Raw genomic sequence first — 19,397 nt, forward strand, 5'->3', positions numbered from 1 at the left:
CTCCTGAGACTGGCGGAACCCATGGCCACACCCGGGGAGCTGGGAGCATGTGCCTCCCGCCGCTCAGCTCTGCAGGCTAGGGCCGCTGGGCCAAGTGTCAGTGGGTCTCGTTCATTTTTCGAGGCCGGGAGGGAGATTCTGTTTGCTGCCTCTATCCCAGCTTCCACGGGTGGCTGGCCATCCTTGGTGCTCCGGGCCATGGAGACCCATCACTCCAGGCTCTGCCTCGGTTGCCACACGCTGCTTTCCCTGTGGCAGTCTTGGCGTTTCTTCTGGAAAGGACCCTAGTCGTTGGATTTGAGCCCATCGTAATCCAGCATGACCTTGCCTTAATCTGACGACATCTGCAGAGACTTTACACCTAAAGGTCACCTTCACAGCTACTGGGATATATCTTATGGGGACACACAAGTTACCCCATAACAGATGGGGACGGAGAGAAAAGGTTTGGGAGTGGTGCTAGTCTGGCCCCCCAATGTGATGCTTGGCGAGGGCGGGCCAGGGAGAGGGAAGTCCAGCAAGAGCACCGCACAGCCGGCCTGGGGTCCGGACCAAGTGAAACTTGATTCCTAAAGCATCCGAGGGCTGCCGACCTCTGGTCTTCTTCTCTTATGAGGTCCGTAACTATCCCTACCATTGAAGCCGTCTTAGTCACTGCCTGCAACGGAAGGCATTCTAATGCCTTTTGTTATTGAAATGAAATATGTGACCATAAGTACTGGCAGGTGGTGCCTTCATTTTGGGCTTAAGCATTAAATGCTTTCCTTTCCACCAGTAAGGAAAAAAGTCACGCATTACTTCCCTTAGGATAGCTAACTCAAAAGATAAACGAGAAACTTACTCTTTTTTCCAAATGGCAAAGGGGAGTTCTTTTTAAGGACCTGAAACCCTCTAAAAGTTCTTTTAAAATGTAATTTCACAGATCTCTTTCCTGTTATTAGTAAAATCTTGTTACTTTCACAAGTTAAACTGTATATCAATACATTGCCGTTGGACAGAATTCTCAACTCCCAGGCTTACCTGCTGCGGGAATGGGAAAAAAAAACCATGTCCAGACTGAAAGCATGCACTTTCACGAAAATAAAGGTAAATGACCAATAAATGATGACTTTTAAATAAATAATCTCCTTATTGGATAACTTCTCCTGCTGGTGAAATATTTACCATGCTCTCTAAAACCTTTTTAATCAGCTGAAATGCTCAGGAAGCTTTAAATGACTGGCGATCCTTTTGTGGCTTCAAGAGTTGAAATGATTTTTTTACTGAAGTACATTTTAATAAGAAGCAAATGGATTTAAAGTGATTCAAGCTTGTGTGGCGTGAGGGCTCTTCATGCTCAGCTCTGTGGGCTGGAGGGCCCTCTCCTCATTTCACAGGGCTGCAAAGGTCACCCTCGGCCTTGGAGCCCGCGTGTTTGGCGGAAATTAAGAATCAATTCCTTGTAAATTACCTTAGCACCGACCCAGGCCTGAGCACCGCCTCCTGAGATCCTCCTCCTGAGATCCTCCTCCCTTCTTCGGTGCTGTTTCCTGTGTAGCAAATGACATAGAGGGACGATTAGCTGGGGTACCGAAGGACAATGTGGATCGCCAACCCGTGCCCCCCCAACCCCGTGCGTACTGGATCGCAGTTTACAGAAGTCTGGAATCTGCAAGGCGATCAGTGCCCCAAGGGCATTGCTGTTGACTAGTCTGACCCCCAAAGCCAAAGTTGACAATGAGAGGCCCTGGTTCTCACACATGAATGAGACAGGAACCCCTTAGAGAGTGTGTTAAAACTCAGGCCACCCGGCCCCACTCCCAGGGTCTCGGATTCAGTGGGGCTCGGGAGGGCCTGGGAAACTGCATTTCTACAAGCTCCCGGGAGATGCTGATGCTACCAGCCTGGGGACCCCATTTTTTTTTTAAAGATTTATTTATTTATTTATTTGACAGAGAGAGAGATCACAAGTAGGCAGAGAGGCAGGCAGAGAGAGAGGAGGAAGCAGGCTCCCTGTGGAGCAGAGAGCCCGATGTGGGGCTCGATCCCAGGACCCTGAGATCATGACCTGAGCCGAAGGCAGCGGTGGGGACCCCATTTTTTAAAAAATTTATTTGAAAGACGGAGATCACAAGTAGGCAGAGAGGCATGCAGAGAGAGAGGGGGAAGCAGGCTCCCTGCTGAGCAGAGAACCCGATGTGGGGCTCGATCTCAGGACCCTGGGATCATGACCTGAGCCGAAGGCAGAGGCTTAACCCACTGAGCCACCCAGGTGCCCCTGGGGACCCCATTTTAAGAGCCCCATTCTCAGAACCAACTATGGAAATAAGGATCCATAGAACGCAGAGGAATGAATATTGTTAACGCTTTTATGACCAAAGCAGATGCCATTACAAATCTTTCAGAAGAACCAACCCAGCACAGGGTGATCTGAGGCAGTGATAAAATCCCGAACAGTTGTTAGTTCCCAAGGAAGAAAAACACTTAACAGCACAACGGTGTTCGGTGCATCACCGAGCAGGTGAGCTACCCCATCAGGTTAGTTTCCGGGTGTTTGCCCAGTTTATTACGTCACTTAGTACAAAAGAGATCCTTTAGCCACGAACTTACCAAACAGGAACTTGTTAAAGCATTGCCAGTGAATTTTCTCCCCCCAAAATTGTTCCGGAACACAGATAAGCTTGAATAAACCTGAGAAATTTCTGGCAGGGTTCGTGGTAAGGAACATTTTCTCACTCAGTGGCTCAGCTGCATGAGGAAGGTCCCACAGGGTCTGCCCTTTGTGGCTAGGAAGACCAAGTTGGGTGATAGATCCTCATTAAGCTTGTCTGCCTTGGGGAACTGAAATTGACCCAGTAAAAGAACCTTACTACATCTTCCAGTGATGACGCCGGCAAAAACGTGCCGTGTGACCAACCTTTCGGAAAAAGGGTTCTGGTAGGAGGTCTGGCCAGGGATGAGCTCCTGGACCCCAGTACACACTCTGGCCACCCTAACCTTCTTTTCTTAAGGCTGCTAGCAAGATGGCTTGATCTTGACAGCTGGCTTCAAAGAGCCGGTCTCTAAGATTCTCACTACGGGCACGGTGAGCCTGGGTTCAGACTGAGGAACATCTGAGTCAGGTGCACCCCAGAGAGTCTTTCTCTGTCGGATGTGATCTTACAGGACTTCCAGCTTTGCGATGTGTGCGCCAGGCCAGTCCCAGGCTCCTGCTGCCTGAAGAATTGGGGCCCATCCTTGCTCTCGAAAGGATTTTGCCACAGGATCAGGCAGGTGGCTTTCTTGTAGTTCTGAGAGGGTATCATTCAAAGGAACAACCATAATATTTAAATCACCAGCAATGGATCTTCTGATGATTATCCACAGCCCATCCAAATTAACTGGGGTTTCTTCTGCATCACATGCCTTTAATTTTAAGGTATTTGATAGTTCATGTTTCTTTCTGGAAACACTTACTGGGTTTTGATGACAATTTCTAAGGACCTGTCAGAGGTAAGAGGTAATGGAAAGGCATGGTTTAGGAATGGATTATTCGAGGGCTGATGAGAGGGAGAAAAGCTCCCTCGGAAAACCTTTGATGATGTCAACAACCTCCGAGGACCCCCTCGAGGTGGTGTCTGAGGAACCCGGACGCTGTGGGCAGGGCAGTGATCTAAGCCTGAAGTTGAATCTGGAAGCAAGGCGCCAGCTGTCCGGAGATCTGATGGGGCTGGAACAAAAGTGAATGGAACCGAACGCCTCGTAACCTGCACCAGCCTCGGCTCTGCAGGTCGGCCTGGCAGGTGGGCAGGAAGGCACTTGGCAGAATCCCATCTGGTTTGCTTGGGGAATGACCTCACCTGATGAGCAGCACTAGACGGGTCTTCTGGAATGCAGCCCTCGACTGTGGTACATAGGCGAGCTGAGCACCAAGCCTGCTGGCCGGGGCCACCTGCCGGGACTGGGACCTCATGGGTCTGGGTGCTGCCTGGTCATACGGTTTTGAAATGCTCCCCAGGGGACTTTCCTGCACAGCCGAGGTTGAGAGCAAGCCAGTTACCCAGTTAACCGACCTGAGCGGTCCAGCTCATAATTTGGAAGCCGCATCTGAGAGGTTGGTGACGCACTGCGGGCCGCCCACCCGACGGCCATCCCTTTGCTTTCTGGGAGAATCCTGGCTTTGCTCTTCGTCTCCTCTCCTCCGAGGACCCAGGAGCTATTAGAAGGGGCCTCGTCTGGGCCACAGGCTGGACATGAATGGGTCCAGCTTGGGTTTCTCCACCTTGCCACTGTGGACCCGGGGGGCTGGCTGAGCCCCGGTGGTGGGGACTGGCCTACGCACTGCAGGCTGCGAGCTCCATCCTGGTCCCCGCCCACCAGATGCCGGTCGAGGCCCCAATCCCCACATCACGAGAAAGGACAGAGGAGAATCACGGAGTTCAGCTCAGCGCGTGGGGCCTGTTGCCGTGCCAAAGACGGTTTCAGACATAGGCATTTAGGGATGGGCCGTGAGGGAGGAACACCTTTGGGGAAAATATGTTTTTCCATCTTAAAGACACGGAGAAAGGTGTTCTCTTTCTGTGGGACGCACCAGGATGGTGCAAATCTGGGTCGCGGATGGTCTGGCGGAGGGGTGGCACGCACGCTCCCCAGAGCTGCCCTCCCTGTGGACTTGGTGCCTCGCGACGCCACACCACTCCTGATGGCTTACGAGGCTGTGCTTTCTGTTCTAGGCGGCAAAGTGCTTCCAAACACTTGACCCGAACGCGGGCTATTCTTCATGACCGGGCAACGATACCGCTCCCCTTCAGAAAAGACGTTTGCTGCCGTGAAGTATCAGTTATCGGTGCAAACGTATCCACAAAGTGGGAGACTACAACCACACCGTAAAGACCACCACCAGGAAGCAGGGGCGCAGCCATGGGACGTTCACGTATGTGGTCGGTGAACGCGCTTTGGCCTTGCTCAAGGAGAGAGCCGCGCAGTGTGACATTCTACCAGCAGTGGCCAGGGACCCACGGAAACAGACGTTCTGTTAGAGATCAGTCGAATCCCAGGCACCTCTCTTGGTGAAAGCCTCGGTGCATGAGGGCAAAACATCAGAACTGATTCTCTTCCAAGGGTCAACCTGACTTGTAGAAACAAATTCCCTTCCTCTCTCCAAAGCCATGTGTGGGGCCGAGTTCAATTATAATCGCTCTGGTTTTTGTTTCTGGGCAGGAACTCCCAGCCCCACGCCCCCAATTTCCACTCACTGAAGCAGTTTTAAAGAGGCTGCGGCTAAAGGCCGACACTTACCATCATTAATGGTGGACGAAGATTCCAGGCGACGACGGCGTGGGTACGTTTTTAAAAGACTCTGTACTCGTCTGTGTTTTTTAAACAAAGTGACCTGGTAAGATGGTAAGGAAACGGGTCATCGTGGGAGGGGCTCTTTCCTCCCGCCATGGGGGTCTCAGGGAGGATTTCCGTGCGGGAGAAGGGAGGAGGAGTGAGCGAGGAGAGGACTGCGAGGACCAGGAGGTAGCGTTCCCGGGGCTTCTGTCAAGGCGAACACCGGCGACACTCACCTGCCCTGTTTCTGAGCTGTCCTCCAACGACCTGCCCAGGAGAACACAGATGGTAGTCCGGGCTCTCTCCAAACCCTGCGTGGTTTTAATCCTGAATAAAAATTCACGTCAAGCATGTTTATTATTTTATTTAGGTGATGTTTGATTGAAAACACAAAATCAGCCTTTTGAAAACTGAATTTCAAAATCCGTGGAGGTCGTGGGTCGGCGAGCCCCAGAGCACAGGGACGTATGTATTTGGAGGCAGATGAAACCCAGCTGGGGGCTTGGGCTCTGCCCCTGGGACAGCTGTTGGGGGTGGGGGTCGAGGGTCACTGCTGTCTCCTGTGCGACCTCAGTGCCACTCAGCCATGGGTTCTTCTGTTTAAACAGACACTGATCAAACTACAAAGCTAACTCAGAGTCGTTTTGACGGCTAAGACAACGTAAACGAAAAGCTCAGCGCAGAGCACTGGTTTGTAATAAACATTTCTGGAAAGTGCTAGACTGTCAACTGTTGCCAGTTAATTTTCAGGGTTAGATCTGACAACAGATGGTGCCAATTCCTCTACTTAAACTGATTAAAATATATAAGCTACCAAATTAAAAAAAGAGAAACACAATTATCCTTAGAGGGAAACTTCAACGTACAAACAGGATGTTAAAAAATGTTCATTTTACATGGACTGTTGGGAGGACTCAGTTCCCTTAGCAGCAATGTTTCAAGTGTAGTTAGGATCCCAACAACTCACAAGTTAGCCTTTCCCTGAAATATGGGATGTTTATTCTGATAACGTCACACATGACCACACTTTACTAGAAACAGTAGAAAATGAAAAATTGATAAATGAGATTAAAGTGTTTTCAAATCCTGTGGCTTGAAGGAAAGCCGGCCTGACTACAGGTCCAGAAAGCTGATGGGGCCTCCGGGTTTGGGAGGTGAGGGCATTCAGTTGAACCGAGGTGTTTTGCGTAGTGCAAGTCCCCTCCGTGCTCGTTACATCCCGCAGTCCTAAAGAGATCTTCATGGCCTTTAGGCAGAGACAAACCAGTTGGAGAGTAAGAGAGGAACACACTTCCCTGCACAGACCGCGCCCAGAACTGCTAAGGGTCCACACTTGCCATGGCTCCAAGCCTGTAGGGGGGGTTCTCAGCCACAGAGGGGCCGGTGGCCCCGGGGGTGATCTGGGCTGCAGCTGGAAGGCAGAGATGGGCCAGGGGGCTGTGGCAGCGAGCACCTGCTCACGGGGGTGCGCAGGGTGATGGGACTGAGCGGGCACCTGAGGTTCTCGCTTCCTCGTTGAGGAAAGCCATCCTTTCCTGCACACGTGAAGGCCTCGCCAGGGCGCAGTGCTAAATAAGGCTTTGCCCAGAGGCCTGGCGAACAGGAACAGGTCAAGTGAGTACTTGGGAAGGCAGGGAGTTAGAACCTGAATCCAAAGCTATTTATTGGATTACTTTAACCATCTCCCTCCGTGTACTTGACAGCACGTTAGTTCAATGAAACGTTAACTAGGTGCTAAGCATAAAGAAAAGATCGCTGGTCAAATAACTTGGAAACTGGCCGGTGAGAAGTTTTATCACATTAGGCTGCTCTGGGACCTCAGAGCCTTCAACGGGCTAATTCGCACTGTGAATCTTCATGAAGTGAGTCTAACGGGGGCCAAGTTTGCTAAACCCAAGCGACCATAAGCCCTTCTTTGCTAGTGCTTCTCCAAGGCCAAGCATCGGGGGTGGGGGGGGACGTTCTCGGAAAAGGCCTGCCTCCTGGGCAGGGCAGAGCCCCGCTCTCCTCAGAGGGCAGTCTGCCCCCGCTCTGGGGCTCCTGGGCTCCCCTCTCCCACAGCCAGCCCACCCACACCCCACGCGCGGCCTTTGGCTCTGTGCACCTAAGCCTTCCGGAGGCTTGAGCCCATCATCTGAAATGGGGCGTCCATTTTAACCCCGAAAACGTGGAAAACCAAACAAACCATCGTGGACACAAAGGAAGCATCGACAGCAGGATTTCAGGCACCTTTATTCACGGCAGATATTTCCGGTCGGGGAGCTGCTTGCCTGTGAAATCTTTCCCTTACGTTAAGACAACTCCGACCTACGCCCGACAGAGAGCCGCCGGGTCCTAGGCTCAAGTCTCCGGCATGCCGGGCTCCTCTGCGGGGCGGCGCCTCGCAGCGCCACCTACTGGCCCAACAGAGAAGTTCCTGCAGCGGGGTAGTTCGTGCTCAATCCCAGGATCTCAGGAGAAACTCATTCCCTTGTGTTACCTACGTCATCTCTAAGCAGGACACACGATTTCATCATCATATTACACATATGCAATACAAACACGACTGGGGGTACAGGAAACGTCAAAAAACTCACACTGCGTCCGCTCATTCAGGGCTTCCTTCTAAGAAGCACCGTCCCCTCCCTCCACTTTTCTCATTTTCCGCGGACAAGGTCCCATCGCCCTGGCAATAGCACGGGTCTCCCGCACAGTCAGTCCGGGCCTCTGGGCTTAGCACTCTGGGCACCGCTTTTTTGAGTGACAAAAGAGTATTATTATCTCTATCTTCTATAATCAACAATAAAACCACGATTCTGTAAGAATTTAGGTAAGAAAGAAGTCTTAAGAACTGGAGCCAGTTACAAATCATTTATCATTTTCTAGCCAAGAACCGGCACGGACTGCACGTGGTCTGTCTTCTTGTTCTGTTCCTTTTCCTGAGCAGCAGCTCCCAGACAGGACGGCGAACTGGGCTGTGAAACGCTGCTGCATTTTCTATGGTGACGACCAGAGATGGACAGCACCGGGGCCTACCCAAGTATGCCAATCTCGGGCAAAACTCGACCTAACGAGCGCCTCGGAACATCGGGCGGTTGTGTCACTTTGCAAAGGGAGCAATTCTCGCACACGGAAGTGGCAACGGTCACTTGTCAGTGCTCCAGCCTCAGAGACTTAACACGGGGCGCTGAGGGTCAGTGTTGAGTTTTGGCAGGCGGGTAGCGCCAGACATTTCCGAATCAACAATTTTCAGAGGATTTTTTTTAAACCATGTGAACAGGATCACCAACATGCCATTTGGTGCTGGCTCAACATTCCGTGCTGAGAATTAAAGAGCCCTCAACGTGCCACATGCCCTCCTTCACTGAACCTAATTACAACGGAAAGGTCTACCAGATGTCTAATAAAAACCTACACAGCAACAGTTCATCAAACAGCAACTACTACAAAAGGAACAATAGAAAACAACGACTTCCCAGAAATACACTAAAAAACTTGACAATTTTATGTAGGAACCGCCGAAATTTTAGTGTTTAATATTTAACAGCACGACTGACCAAGGTCCAAGATGTGGAGTTACCAAGTTCAAGACACTGGGGGGAGGACCGCGCTACAGACTGACTACACAGCGCGTGGGAAGAACACACACTTCAGGGGAGAAAACCTGTCGACACACAGCAGTTCCTTCGAAAAGCCGTTCGCTCTTCTCTCGGCTTGTGAAAATGCTGTTCCGGACTTCAGGGGGAATTAGCCGCCTGCTGGAAAAGAAAAACCATCAACACGTTATGCTCCTACAAGGACAGAGCGCACGGACACGTAGCACTGTCAAATGAGCGCTCTCGAAGGCTGGACTGAGCTAGACGTCCTTTCCTTGCGCGATGCCCCAGCAAAGATACTGCAACAGACTTAACAGGAAATCTTTATTTAAAAACGTGTGCATCCGTTCCCAGCTCTTCTTCCTCTGGATCAGCCCCGTCACTCGCAAAGTCTCCATCCTGAGGTCCTCCAAAGGATGTGCTCACTCACTGGATGGGACTTTTGACCGCCGTGTGGCATGAGACCCAGAGAAGCTTCGACGGCGGGCAGGACACTTTCCAAATCATCGCTCTAGAGGAACACCGAGGACAGCGCACACAGAACAAGCGTGTGATTTACTCACACAGCGAAATCAATCCGATCTCTTATTAAAATGACAGTCAATTTCGAAGGCCTTTAGCTCCCCAGTATTTCTCTTCCTGGGACTTCAAAGCGACCTGTATGTCGCAGCTACTTCTAATTTGGTCCAGCCAGGACATGCCCAGAACATTTAAAAAAGGAATTTGGTGCCTTTTACTGTATATTCTGCTTGGTAGTCTAGTTACCTAAGAATTTTCAGTGAACTTTATTTTTATCGGGAACTGAAATGCTAAATATGGGGTGAGGGAAAGGGGAGTTTCAAATTGATTTTTGGGTTGCAGTGAGGTAACCAACATCTCTTGAAAAGCCTTATTATAAGCAAGAAACCCACTATGGGGAGACTGACGCAGCCAGCTGCTCCTTGCTGTCTTGCCACAAGGCTGTTGGGTTATCCATCTTTCCTCAGATATCTGGAACTATGTAGTGGAAACTAATTCGTTAGTTAACGTTTAAAGATATTATTTATTTGAGAGAGAGAGAGGGAAGGGCAGAGACAGAGGGGGAGGGAGAGGCAGGGAGCCCTACCCGACGCTGAGATCCCAGGACCTGAGCAGAAGGAAGACCCTTAACTGACTGAGCCACGCAGGCGCCCTGTAGCGGAAATTTAAATGAACTCGAGGATGAAGACTTGCTGTGGCCTAACCCGCTGCACTCAAGTCACCATCAGGTGTTGTCCTGGCATTTATCCGGTGGAGGGGAGTTTCCAAGAGAACCCTTAGAATTCAAGGCATCTATGAAGTTGAGGGTGGCAATGTGGGGCTTAGGTTACCAAAAAAGAACCGCCCCCCAAAATCCGCCGGTGGTGAGAACTCTCAGGCCAACAACACACATTTCTCGGCATTGGGGTTCAATGAAATAAGTGATTACCTAAATGTTAACCAGTCACCTTCACTCCTAAAGATCCAGGGCTAACGAACAAGAGCGCGGAAAACGAGAGACGCTTCCCGGGATCGTGGCTGGGAACGGATCACGAGAAAGCCTGGCCACAGCAAAGTTCCGTGGACACCCCCCACCCCCCCAAGACTGCCGCTTCCCTCACCTTCAGCTCTTTGGCGCGGCAGGGATCTTGTTCTCACCCTCCAGCTCTTCCACCCCGGCCTGGGTCATGAGGTCTGCAATGTTCTTCTCCAGGTCGTCAATGCGACTGCTCATGTCATCAAGTGATGAAGTTAAAGGCCACACGCACCAGCACCGCCCATGTCTCATCCTTTCCTTCCGGGGGGGGGGGGGGGGGGGGGCCCTGGACACTATGGCCTGAAACACAACCGTCTCCGTGAAACTACTTTTCCTACCAGTAGGGTTAAATTCTGGCTGCTACGAGTACCAAGCCTGGGGCACGGCTCACACGCCATCCCTGCCCTCTCCTAGTCCCGGGGACCTTCTCTGAGTCTCCCAGTCCACTTTTCTAAGCTGGCGTGTCTGCGATCGCTAAACAAAGGCAACACTACGACCTCTTCATCAGGTCGGGCTGAGGCCCGGAGCAGAGATGGCTGTCCGGTGCTCCCGGTGCAGTCATCCTGGACGCTACTGCTGTTAGACTGGAAGTGTCTGGAGGCCAGGGGTCCAGCTCAGCGGGATCCCCAGCTCTTGGCACAGAACCGCTCGGGAAGGCTCCATCCAAGCTCACTGAATAAAGTCAAAGTAAAAAATGTGGTAACTGCCTGCCTGCCGCTGGCCTGCAAACCACGCATTTATCAACACCGCGACCTGGACCCCAGGAGCCAAGGGCCCACAGAGGCTGACCACACACACAAAGGATATTTCTTCCAATGATCTGGTCGGACATGGTCTGAAATTTATCTTGCATCTGTTGCAGGAGTGTCTGCACCTGAGGAACAGGAAGACAGACCCCCTCGCGCGCACCCTGGGACACCTGCTTGGGGTCGGGGCGGGGACCTTGGTCCCGTCCCTCCGGGGGCCTTGCGCAGCTCTGAGGCCTTCGGCGGGCGCTGTCCTCCACTCCCTCCCCCGCCCCATGACCCCGACTGGCTGGCGAGACCCCCTCCCGCCGCGACTGTAGCGGCGGTTCACTAGGTCTTTCGCCGAGGCCTCCGGGTGTTGAGGGGGGCGGGGGGCGCTGGGGGTGCGGGGAGCGGGGGCGGCGGCTCCGGTCAGGCGGGTGGGGCTGGGGGGAGGGCAGGCTGGGCCTGGGGGGGGCCTCCGCCGGCGGAGCCGCTGCAAACCCGGCCTCCGGGGACCTGGCGCTTCGCGGCTGCCGAAGGGCGCCTCGGTCCGGCGGCTCCGCGACCTCGGGCCCAGCGGGGCGTCCCTTACCACCGAGGTGAGATCCTGCACGGTCTTAGGGTCAGTCTCGGCCATCTCCCCGGTTCCCAGCTTGGCGGCGAAGGCTCAACCGTCACCCACACTTCCGTTTGTCCGCGCACACGCACCGCCCCCAGCGCCTCCTCTCGCGACGACAGAGGCAGCCGCGGGACCGCGGGGCGTTGTGGGAGTCGTAGTTGGCCGCACGCGCCGGAAGCGCCTGCGCTCTCGCGTTCCCATTCCGAGCGAGGCCCCGCCTCCTCTCGCCGGGCCCCGCCCCCAAGAGGCCCCGTCCCCAGGAGGTCCCCGCCCCGCGCCCCCAGTTTCCTGAGCCCGGGCGGAGTAAAGGGGAACCAGCCGCGCAGTGGGAGCCGCTGGAGGCGGGCGGTGGTCTTGGTCCTTTCCCAGGTCGCGATTGAAGGTCGCGCTGGTTTTGTCTAGGCCGGCGGGACGCACTTAGTGAGCGCCTGCGAGGTGCCAAGCCCAGGCCTGTGCCACCGCCTGTCCTCCAGCAAGGCCCTAGTAGGGAGAAGGGGGTCGGGTCGCTGGAGGGGAAACCGAGGACCGGTGGTGGGAGGCTCCACCCACCACGCGCCCAGCTGCCGAGCTGCCCAGCTGCAGGCCTGGTCTCAGCCCTGAAGGCAGTGTTTCCTCTTCCCCCTGGAAGTGGGGGTGCTGGCGCAGTGGGGCAGGGGGTGTTTAACTCCTGATTTCGGTAGAACAGACGTGCTGGGTGGTGTAGAAATCCTGTGTCCTTTCGTGAAGTCCGCACGACTTCATCAGCCCCGCCTTACGAAACGGGGCCAGGCTCCAGGGAGCCCCTTAGCCCCTTTCCTACCCCCCCCCCCCCCCCCCCGCCCCGCCGACAACCGCCCTCGAGGTTGCTCAAGGGGAGGTCGGCAGGGCCCAGAGGCTGGGTTTGGGTGTTTAAGGAGGGGGCTGCTGCTGAGTTGGGACCTCGAGCTGTGGGGTTCAGTGCCCACGCATTGCAGGATGCTGAATGACTTCTCCCCACTAGATGCCAGTAGCACCCCCCTTCCCACCACGTGACACCAAAGATACTGCCCAGTGCTTCCGGGGGCGGGGGTGGGGGTCACCCTCAGCTGAGAACCAGTAGCTTGAGAAAGATCTATGGCCATTGCCTAGAATCCTGTTGACTCCGACTTCAAGTATGAATTTATTTTCGGCTGGGGCATTGCTTGAGATTTTCCTCCGTACACTGACCTTGGCATTCGTTTCTTGGGGCAGCTATGACAAAGTACTACGAACTGGGTGGCTTCAAACAAGACATTTATATTCCCACAGCTCTGGAGACCAGGAGTCTGAAATCAAGGGGACAGCAGGCTTGGTTCCTTCTGAGGGCTGCAAGGGACAAATCTGTTCCGTGCCTCTCTCCTGGCTTCTGGGGGCTGCTGGCAAATCTTGGGGTTCCCCAGCTTGTAGACGCATTCCACCCCTCCCTGCCTCTGTCTTCATGTGGCTTAGTCCCTGTATCTCTCTGTCCCTATAAGGTCACCAGTCCTATTGGATTTACCAACCCTACTCCAGTATGCCCTCCCCTTGACTTTTTGTATCTGCAGAGACCCTGTTTCCAAGTAAGTTGCATTCTGAGGTACTAGGGGTTTGGATTTCAGTGTCTTTTTTGGGGGAGAGGGGACCCAGTTTAACCCAAAGCAATTGGCAAAGTAATACCCCTTGATGAAGTGTTTACATAAAGCTTCAGGATGATTTTGCTTATGAGTAGCCAAGACTGGGTGGGGTTTTAGGCCTTTTGGCTTCTTGCCCCCACCATAGCGACTCCCATACTCCGCTTAGAAGTCTGGACCCGCACACCCTGGTTTGTAGCCAGACCCGGTTTATGGCCGTGAGCAACACAGAACACAAATCAGCACTAGGACCTACAGATTTGTTTGGGTTTAGGGTATGTGTGTTTCTGGCAGGGTTCTTGAGTCCTTTTTATCCTGACTGCAAAGTTCTTGGGGCACCTGCGTGGCTTAGTCCGTTGAGCGTGTGCCTTTGGCTCCGGTCATGAGCCCGGGGTCCGGGGATGGAGCCCTGTGGTGCGAGCCTGCTTCTCCCTCACCCTCTGCCCCTCCCTCTGCTCATGTTCTCCTCTCAAATACATAAATAAAATCTTAAAAAAAAAAAGTTGTTTGACACTATTTAGTGGAGGCTCCCCGCCCCCCTCCACACTTAAGCAGAAAGAGCGTACTTCTTCTGTGTGAAGACCAAGGTCTTTTAAACAGCTGCTTTACACAAAAATTTCACTGGCTTACAGTCATGGCTGATACAACTTTGTAGGGTTGACACGCTGAACTTAACTGAATATTGTTCCATTAGCAAAACTATTGAATTATGTGTAAGGCACTAGCAATTAACCTTTAAAATGTCGGTTTTGAACAACCCTTGTTTTAAACCTTAGCGTTTTTTTCCCCCAAGATCTTTCTAGATCAGTTGTGTAACCGAAGTAATTCCTTTAACCCCTTTCAGGACAGAGTGGTTTTACGTGAGCTAATGTGATGCTTTCGTACTGGCTCTTTGGTTCCAGCTGGGCTGTCTCCGCGCCCCTCCCTCGGCCGCTCAGGGACGCGTCCCTGCCCACCGGTGTGGTGGTGGTGGGGGGCAGTGGGGATGCCGTGTGTGCCCGGTAAGCAGAGAAGCAGCGGTCACCGCAGCCGCGTGGAGAACCTGTAACTCGTCTCTCCCAGGCTGCACCTGCGTCAGCACCGTTGTGACCCGACGCTGGTCTCAGCTGCCCTTCACCTGCTCTGCTTGTCTCCCCAGTGGCCGGATGCTGCTGCTGAAGGACAACCCCCTGCCACAGCCCCCCACCTTCCGCGGACGGCCCAAACCTCCCCGGCCTCTCCAAACCCAGTGTTTCATCCCTTCTGTCTCAAAGGATGACCTTAACTTCTGTTTTTCAGAGACAATACAGACTATTGTCACCTAGGTCCTACCCTCCCTGTCTCTATAAGGACCTGCACCTGCGTGACTCTGGTCCTTTCTGCCTCCACACCGGGTGTCCTTCCTCCTGCGTGGGCCTGGGCCCTGGACATCTCAACCCACTCTGGGAATGTGCCTCCTCCACTAACCGGTCCCTTCCCGTGGACTCCTTCCTCCGGGCATATACAAGTGGTAAAGAAAACAACACACACACACAAATAGAAAACAAAACCACCCCAATGAGGTGACCCTGTTCCACTCCATAGAGTGTAGAAAGGATTCTAGAAAGAGAAGGTTCTAGAAAGAGAAGATTCTAGAAGGGGAAGGACCTGACTTCTTCAGTTACTGGATCTGCAACCTTCCCTTCATACAGTTTTGCTTCTTTGGTTTCTATCAAAGGGCACTGAAGTGATTCTGGACAGTATGAGGATGTGGCCTCATCCAAGTGAGACTCACGGAACCGATGGCTCTTCGTTCCTCTTTGCGACAGGTGCAGCGTCTCTGTTGGGTCTTACTGAGTCTGAGTCCTTGCTTGTCCTTGTTCACTTCTCCTTTTAACACAGGGCAGCCTCCTGCCCAGACCTTAGGTAGACATACTGTCTAGCTAAAAGGTAATCCCTTTTTTGGTTTTCATTGTATTTATTTCGTTTTATTATTTCTTAAAACCACTTTGTTGAGGCAAGAGTGCCACGTGAGGAGCCGTACATACGTAATGCATTCAACTCAGCGAGTTTGGGGATAAGGATACACCCCCGAAACCATCACCATCGTGCTCACAAACATACCCATCGCCTCCCACGGTGTCCTCCTGCCGCTTTTATGATGAATGATTCTTATTTGTGTGGTAAGAAGCTATACGTAAGTTCAGCAAATTTTAGGTACGTAACCCAGTACTGTCAGTGATAGGCACGTTCCGTACAGTGGATCTTCTGCATATCTGGAACTTTATTCCCCTTCTCCAACATCTGCCCATTTTCCCCACCCCGTCCCAGGCAACCACCGTTCTACTCTCTGCATCTATGAACTGGACCATTTTAGATTCCATATGTAAGTGAGATCATATATTATTTGTCTTTCTGTGTCTGGCTTGTTTCATCGAGCATAATGCCCTCCGGGTCCCACCCTGTAGGCACACGTGGCAGGACTTCCTTCTTTTAAAAGTCGGAACTGTAGTCCGTTGCACATGTACAGCGCGTGATTTTTCTCCGCTCGCCCCTCGACGCACACCTAGCTTGTTTCCACGCCATGGCGGCTTGTGGGATTGCTGGAGAACGTATCAGTTCCAGTTTTCATTTGCGGCGTGCTCTCCCTCTGCGAGCAGGACTGTGGATGGAGACCGTACGCCAGGCAGCAGGATCTGTGACCCGTTGTTAAGATCCATTGGTGCTATAAGCGCTCACCTCCAGCACCCCCTTCTCTCTGTTCCTAGCTGTCCCCTGCCTATTCAGTAGTGCCCATCCCCCCCGCCCCCCCGCCCCTGCCATGTTCTTGGCAGGACAAGACCCACATGGGCAGCATCCTGCAAAGCTGGGGAAGCTGTGGACCGGGAGATCTCTCTGGGCCCTGAGCTGTGCTGCCTTGGAGGTGGGGTGAGCTGACACTTTTTTTTTTTTTTTTAAACCACTTCAGTGCATCTCTCCTCTGGCTTTTTTGCTCCACGGAAATATTGTAACATTTCAGGTATGTTTCTGGGCTCCCCCAAATAGGTTCTCATCTGTGGGTGTTTGTTAAAATTGGTGTTTCTGTGGTGGGGAAGTGGGGGGGTTGGGGTCGAGTAGGGGGGACATATAGCGACTGGACCCCTCTATTCTGCCACTTTCCTTTGTATTTATTTTGATTGTTCCTTCAAGCGTACCCCAAGTGACACTGACTTTTCGTTCACGGTAGCAATACCTTTTTCTTTGAAAATATATTCATTTCAGCAAAAATGAGAAATTTGAAATTATACCGTTGAAAACTGTAGTGGCAATCGGTAATACGGAGGCACGGGGAGGGCGGAATCTCAGAGTTGGTAGAGGAACACCGTGAAATCATGAAGATCTTACAGGATTAAAGTTCAGAAAACTCTGACCTAAGCGAAGACAGGGAAGCAGAGGGTAAAGAAGTGGTACTTGCTTTAAAATCGCACCTCGTTCCGTACTGGCGAAGGGGAAGCATTCAGGAAATGTTGCTGAGCCACTGTAACGAGTCACTTTTCTTGCGGGGGAAATCCTGGGAAGGACAGTTGGGAATTTTCTGCAGGCGCCGGATATCTCTTGTACAGAAGCAGCATTCAAAGCACCGGTCACTCTTCTGGGGGTGCAGGGAGGGGGCTGGGCAGTGTCCTCAGGATCCACCTTGTAGGGGTAGGGCTGTGTTTCCGACAGAGTCGTTGAGTTCTGGCAAATTTCCTTTAAACATCCTTCTGCCCTGGTACCAGTCCTCCTGGCTTGGACTCGCATGGGAGAAGCAAGTTTTGCTGTCATCCTGGAGTGTGCCCTGGGTAGCGTCACTGGATTCCTTGTCGTGTGTACAAGAGCAGGGGAGGGTCTTTTTGAGGCTGTGCTTACAAAAGGACAGAAAATTGCTTTTCTGGAGAAGAATGGAGAGATCAGCGGGGCTGATCCATCCTGAGTTGCTTTGCTTTTGGTTTGAAGTGTCGGGTTACGTTTCTCATGCTTATTTGTGGCAAATTAGCGTCTCCGTGATGGGCTACCAAGGAATCAGTTTCCTATTTATTTCCCCAAACTGGCAATTTCCTGGCGACAGAGGCCTGGGCAGGAAGGAAATGTTTCCGAGAGACTGACGCGCACGTTTGGTTTTCTTCTGCTTCACTGACGCTGTCCTGTCAGATTGGCTCGTCTTGTCGCTGTCAAGTTGGTGTGTTGTGTGGGGGTTAGGACAGAGCGGAAAGTGCCGGTGTGGGAGTCACTTGCACCCCTTCTAGGGGACACCTAGCATGACAGTTTTCACTTGTGAGCCTCGCTGTCCCATCGGTGCACTGGAAATACTGGCTATTCCAATACTCCATGAACTAAAAACTGATCTATGTAATGCATAATTATATTTCATATAAATCACATGTTATGAATAATATAGTATGTACATACGTTCATAAACATGTAAAATATCTGGTTCATTATTAATGATTAGCACCTTTCCTCTCTTTTGTTAAGGACCTCCCTGAAGTTATCTTGCTATTTCTATTTATCTTTCATCTATCATTCTGTCATCTGTCCTCTATCTATCGTCTACCTATTATCTATCTATCACCTATCGATTATCATCTATCATCTATCTACCTATTATCAATCTATCTACATACCTATCCATCTACCTATTATCTGTCATCTATCAATGTATTATCTTTCTGTATCTATCATCTATTTACCTATTATGTATCTATCTACCTACCTATTATCTATCATCTATCTACTATTATCTATCTATCTATCTATCTATCTATCATCTATCTGTTTCTCTCACACCAAAGGGCTCTGGCTGTTATGAAGGAAGAAGGGGGCAGAGTTAATCGTCAGTCAGGCTATCGCTTGGTTTTCCTCTCCATCTTTCAACATTATAGGCCAACCGGAGCGCCATTTAAAACAATGTCCCTTGGCTCTCTCGCTGTGTTGAAATGGTACAGAAGACGGTCTAAGGCCAAGTACACACATTAAAAATCTCAGATAACCTTTATTTAAATATTTCACAAACAAGTTACAAGTTTCTTTGCAAAAACGTTGTAGATCAGACGTAATTTACAGCTCAGGTACTGTAAACAGTTCAGAAACTGGGGCCCAAAGGAACTGCATCCGCGATAGGAGAGGAAATATTTTAAGATGATAAACTTTTATCCCTTTTGAGTGTTTACGAGAAAAGCTCTCTTTACACTTTCTGAAATTTACCACCCCACCAGTGTCGATGTGTGCATGACCAACAGTTTTTCCTAGAGCCCCCGCTTTCAACTCCTTAAAATTCAGAATACGCATATATGTAGATAAAGAATGGCTTTCTTGCTTTCTAAAAGAAAAGCTTTTAAAAAAGCAGCAGATGGGGCACCTGGGTGGCTCAGTGGGTTAAAGCCTCTGCCTTTAGCTCAGGTCATGATCCCAGAGTCCTGGGATTGAGCCCTGCATCAGGCTCTGCTCAGCAGGGAGCCTGTTTCCTCCTCTCTCTCCTCTCTCTCTGCCTGCCTCTCTGCCTATCTGTGATCTCTGTCAAATAAATAAATAAAATCTTTAAAAAAAATTAAAAAGCAGCAGAAAATGGGAGTTTTCAGCATATGCTCCCAGTGCTTTCATGAGATACTTTCTCAAAGGCTTCATAGGTTCACGGTGGCATTTTCTGTGGTCTCCTACACCTGTTGATTCTCACCGTATCCTTACCAGCCAGCTGACGCTTGGAAGCCAAACAAAATGGTTCAAAGTCTTCTCAAGCTCAACGACACCAGCGATTATTAATGTTATGAGAGTGATGTTGCGTGAGCAACAGGAAGAGGTTTTTTTCCTTTCTGAAGTTGATGAGTATCTAAATTATCTCTGCTTAATTTAGACAGTTGAAGTTTTTTTTTTTTTAAGATTTTATTTATTTGACAGACAGAGATCACAAGTAGGCAGAGAGGCAGGCAGAGAGAGGAGGAAGCAGGCTCCCTGCTAAGCAGAGAGCCTGACGAGGGGTTCGATCCCAGGACCCTGAGATCATGACCTGAGCTGAAGGCAGAGGCTTTAACCCACTGAGCCACCCAGGCGCCCCGTAGACAGTTGAAG

At 51.5% G+C, this 19,397-nt stretch overlaps 1 protein-coding gene across 3 annotated transcripts; it reads right to left on the reverse strand.

Annotated features, from left to right (window-relative positions):
* Positions 1–7,507: 7,507 nt before the first annotated feature.
* On the reverse strand, positions 7,508–11,875 carry HSBP1 (heat shock factor binding protein 1). 3 transcript variants are annotated; one of them, XM_045989416.1, is made up of 4 exons: positions 11,722–11,875; positions 11,209–11,275; positions 10,487–10,607; positions 7,508–9,026 (listed from the first exon to the last, which is right to left on the reverse strand). In XM_045989416.1, the coding sequence occupies exons 1-3, from the start codon at positions 11,764–11,766 to the stop codon at positions 10,489–10,491; spliced, it is 231 nt and encodes a 76-aa protein (XP_045845372.1). In that variant the 5' UTR covers positions 11,767–11,875; the 3' UTR covers positions 7,508–9,026; positions 10,487–10,488. The 3 variants fall into 3 exon arrangements, with proteins under 3 accessions (XP_045845372.1, XP_045845371.1, XP_045845373.1); XM_045989415.1 differs by having other exon boundaries at positions 7,508–9,029; XM_045989417.1 differs by lacking the exon at positions 7,508–9,026 and adding an exon at positions 9,209–9,378.
* Positions 11,876–19,397: the final 7,522 nt, after the last annotated feature.

Source organism: Meles meles, chromosome 19 (genome assembly GCF_922984935.1).
Source record: "Meles meles chromosome 19, mMelMel3.1 paternal haplotype, whole genome shotgun sequence".
NCBI classification, from domain to species: domain Eukaryota; kingdom Metazoa; phylum Chordata; class Mammalia; order Carnivora; family Mustelidae; genus Meles; species Meles meles.

What these genes read in the sequence shown, in the direction of transcription:
- HSBP1 (XM_045989416.1), bottom strand. Translation starts at nt 11,766, where the DNA reads ATGGCCGAGACTGACCCTAAGACCGTGCAGGATCTCACCTCGGTG. An exon ending in TGCAGGATCTCACCTCGGTG is followed by an intron (nt 11,276 to 11,721) that starts GTAAGGGACGCC and finishes CCTGTTCCTCAG; the next exon opens with GTGCAGACACTCCTGCAACA. An exon ending in CGACCAGATCATTGGAAGAA is followed by an intron (nt 10,608 to 11,208) that starts ATATCCTTTGTG and finishes TAACTTCATCAC; the next exon opens with TTGATGACATGAGCAGTCGC.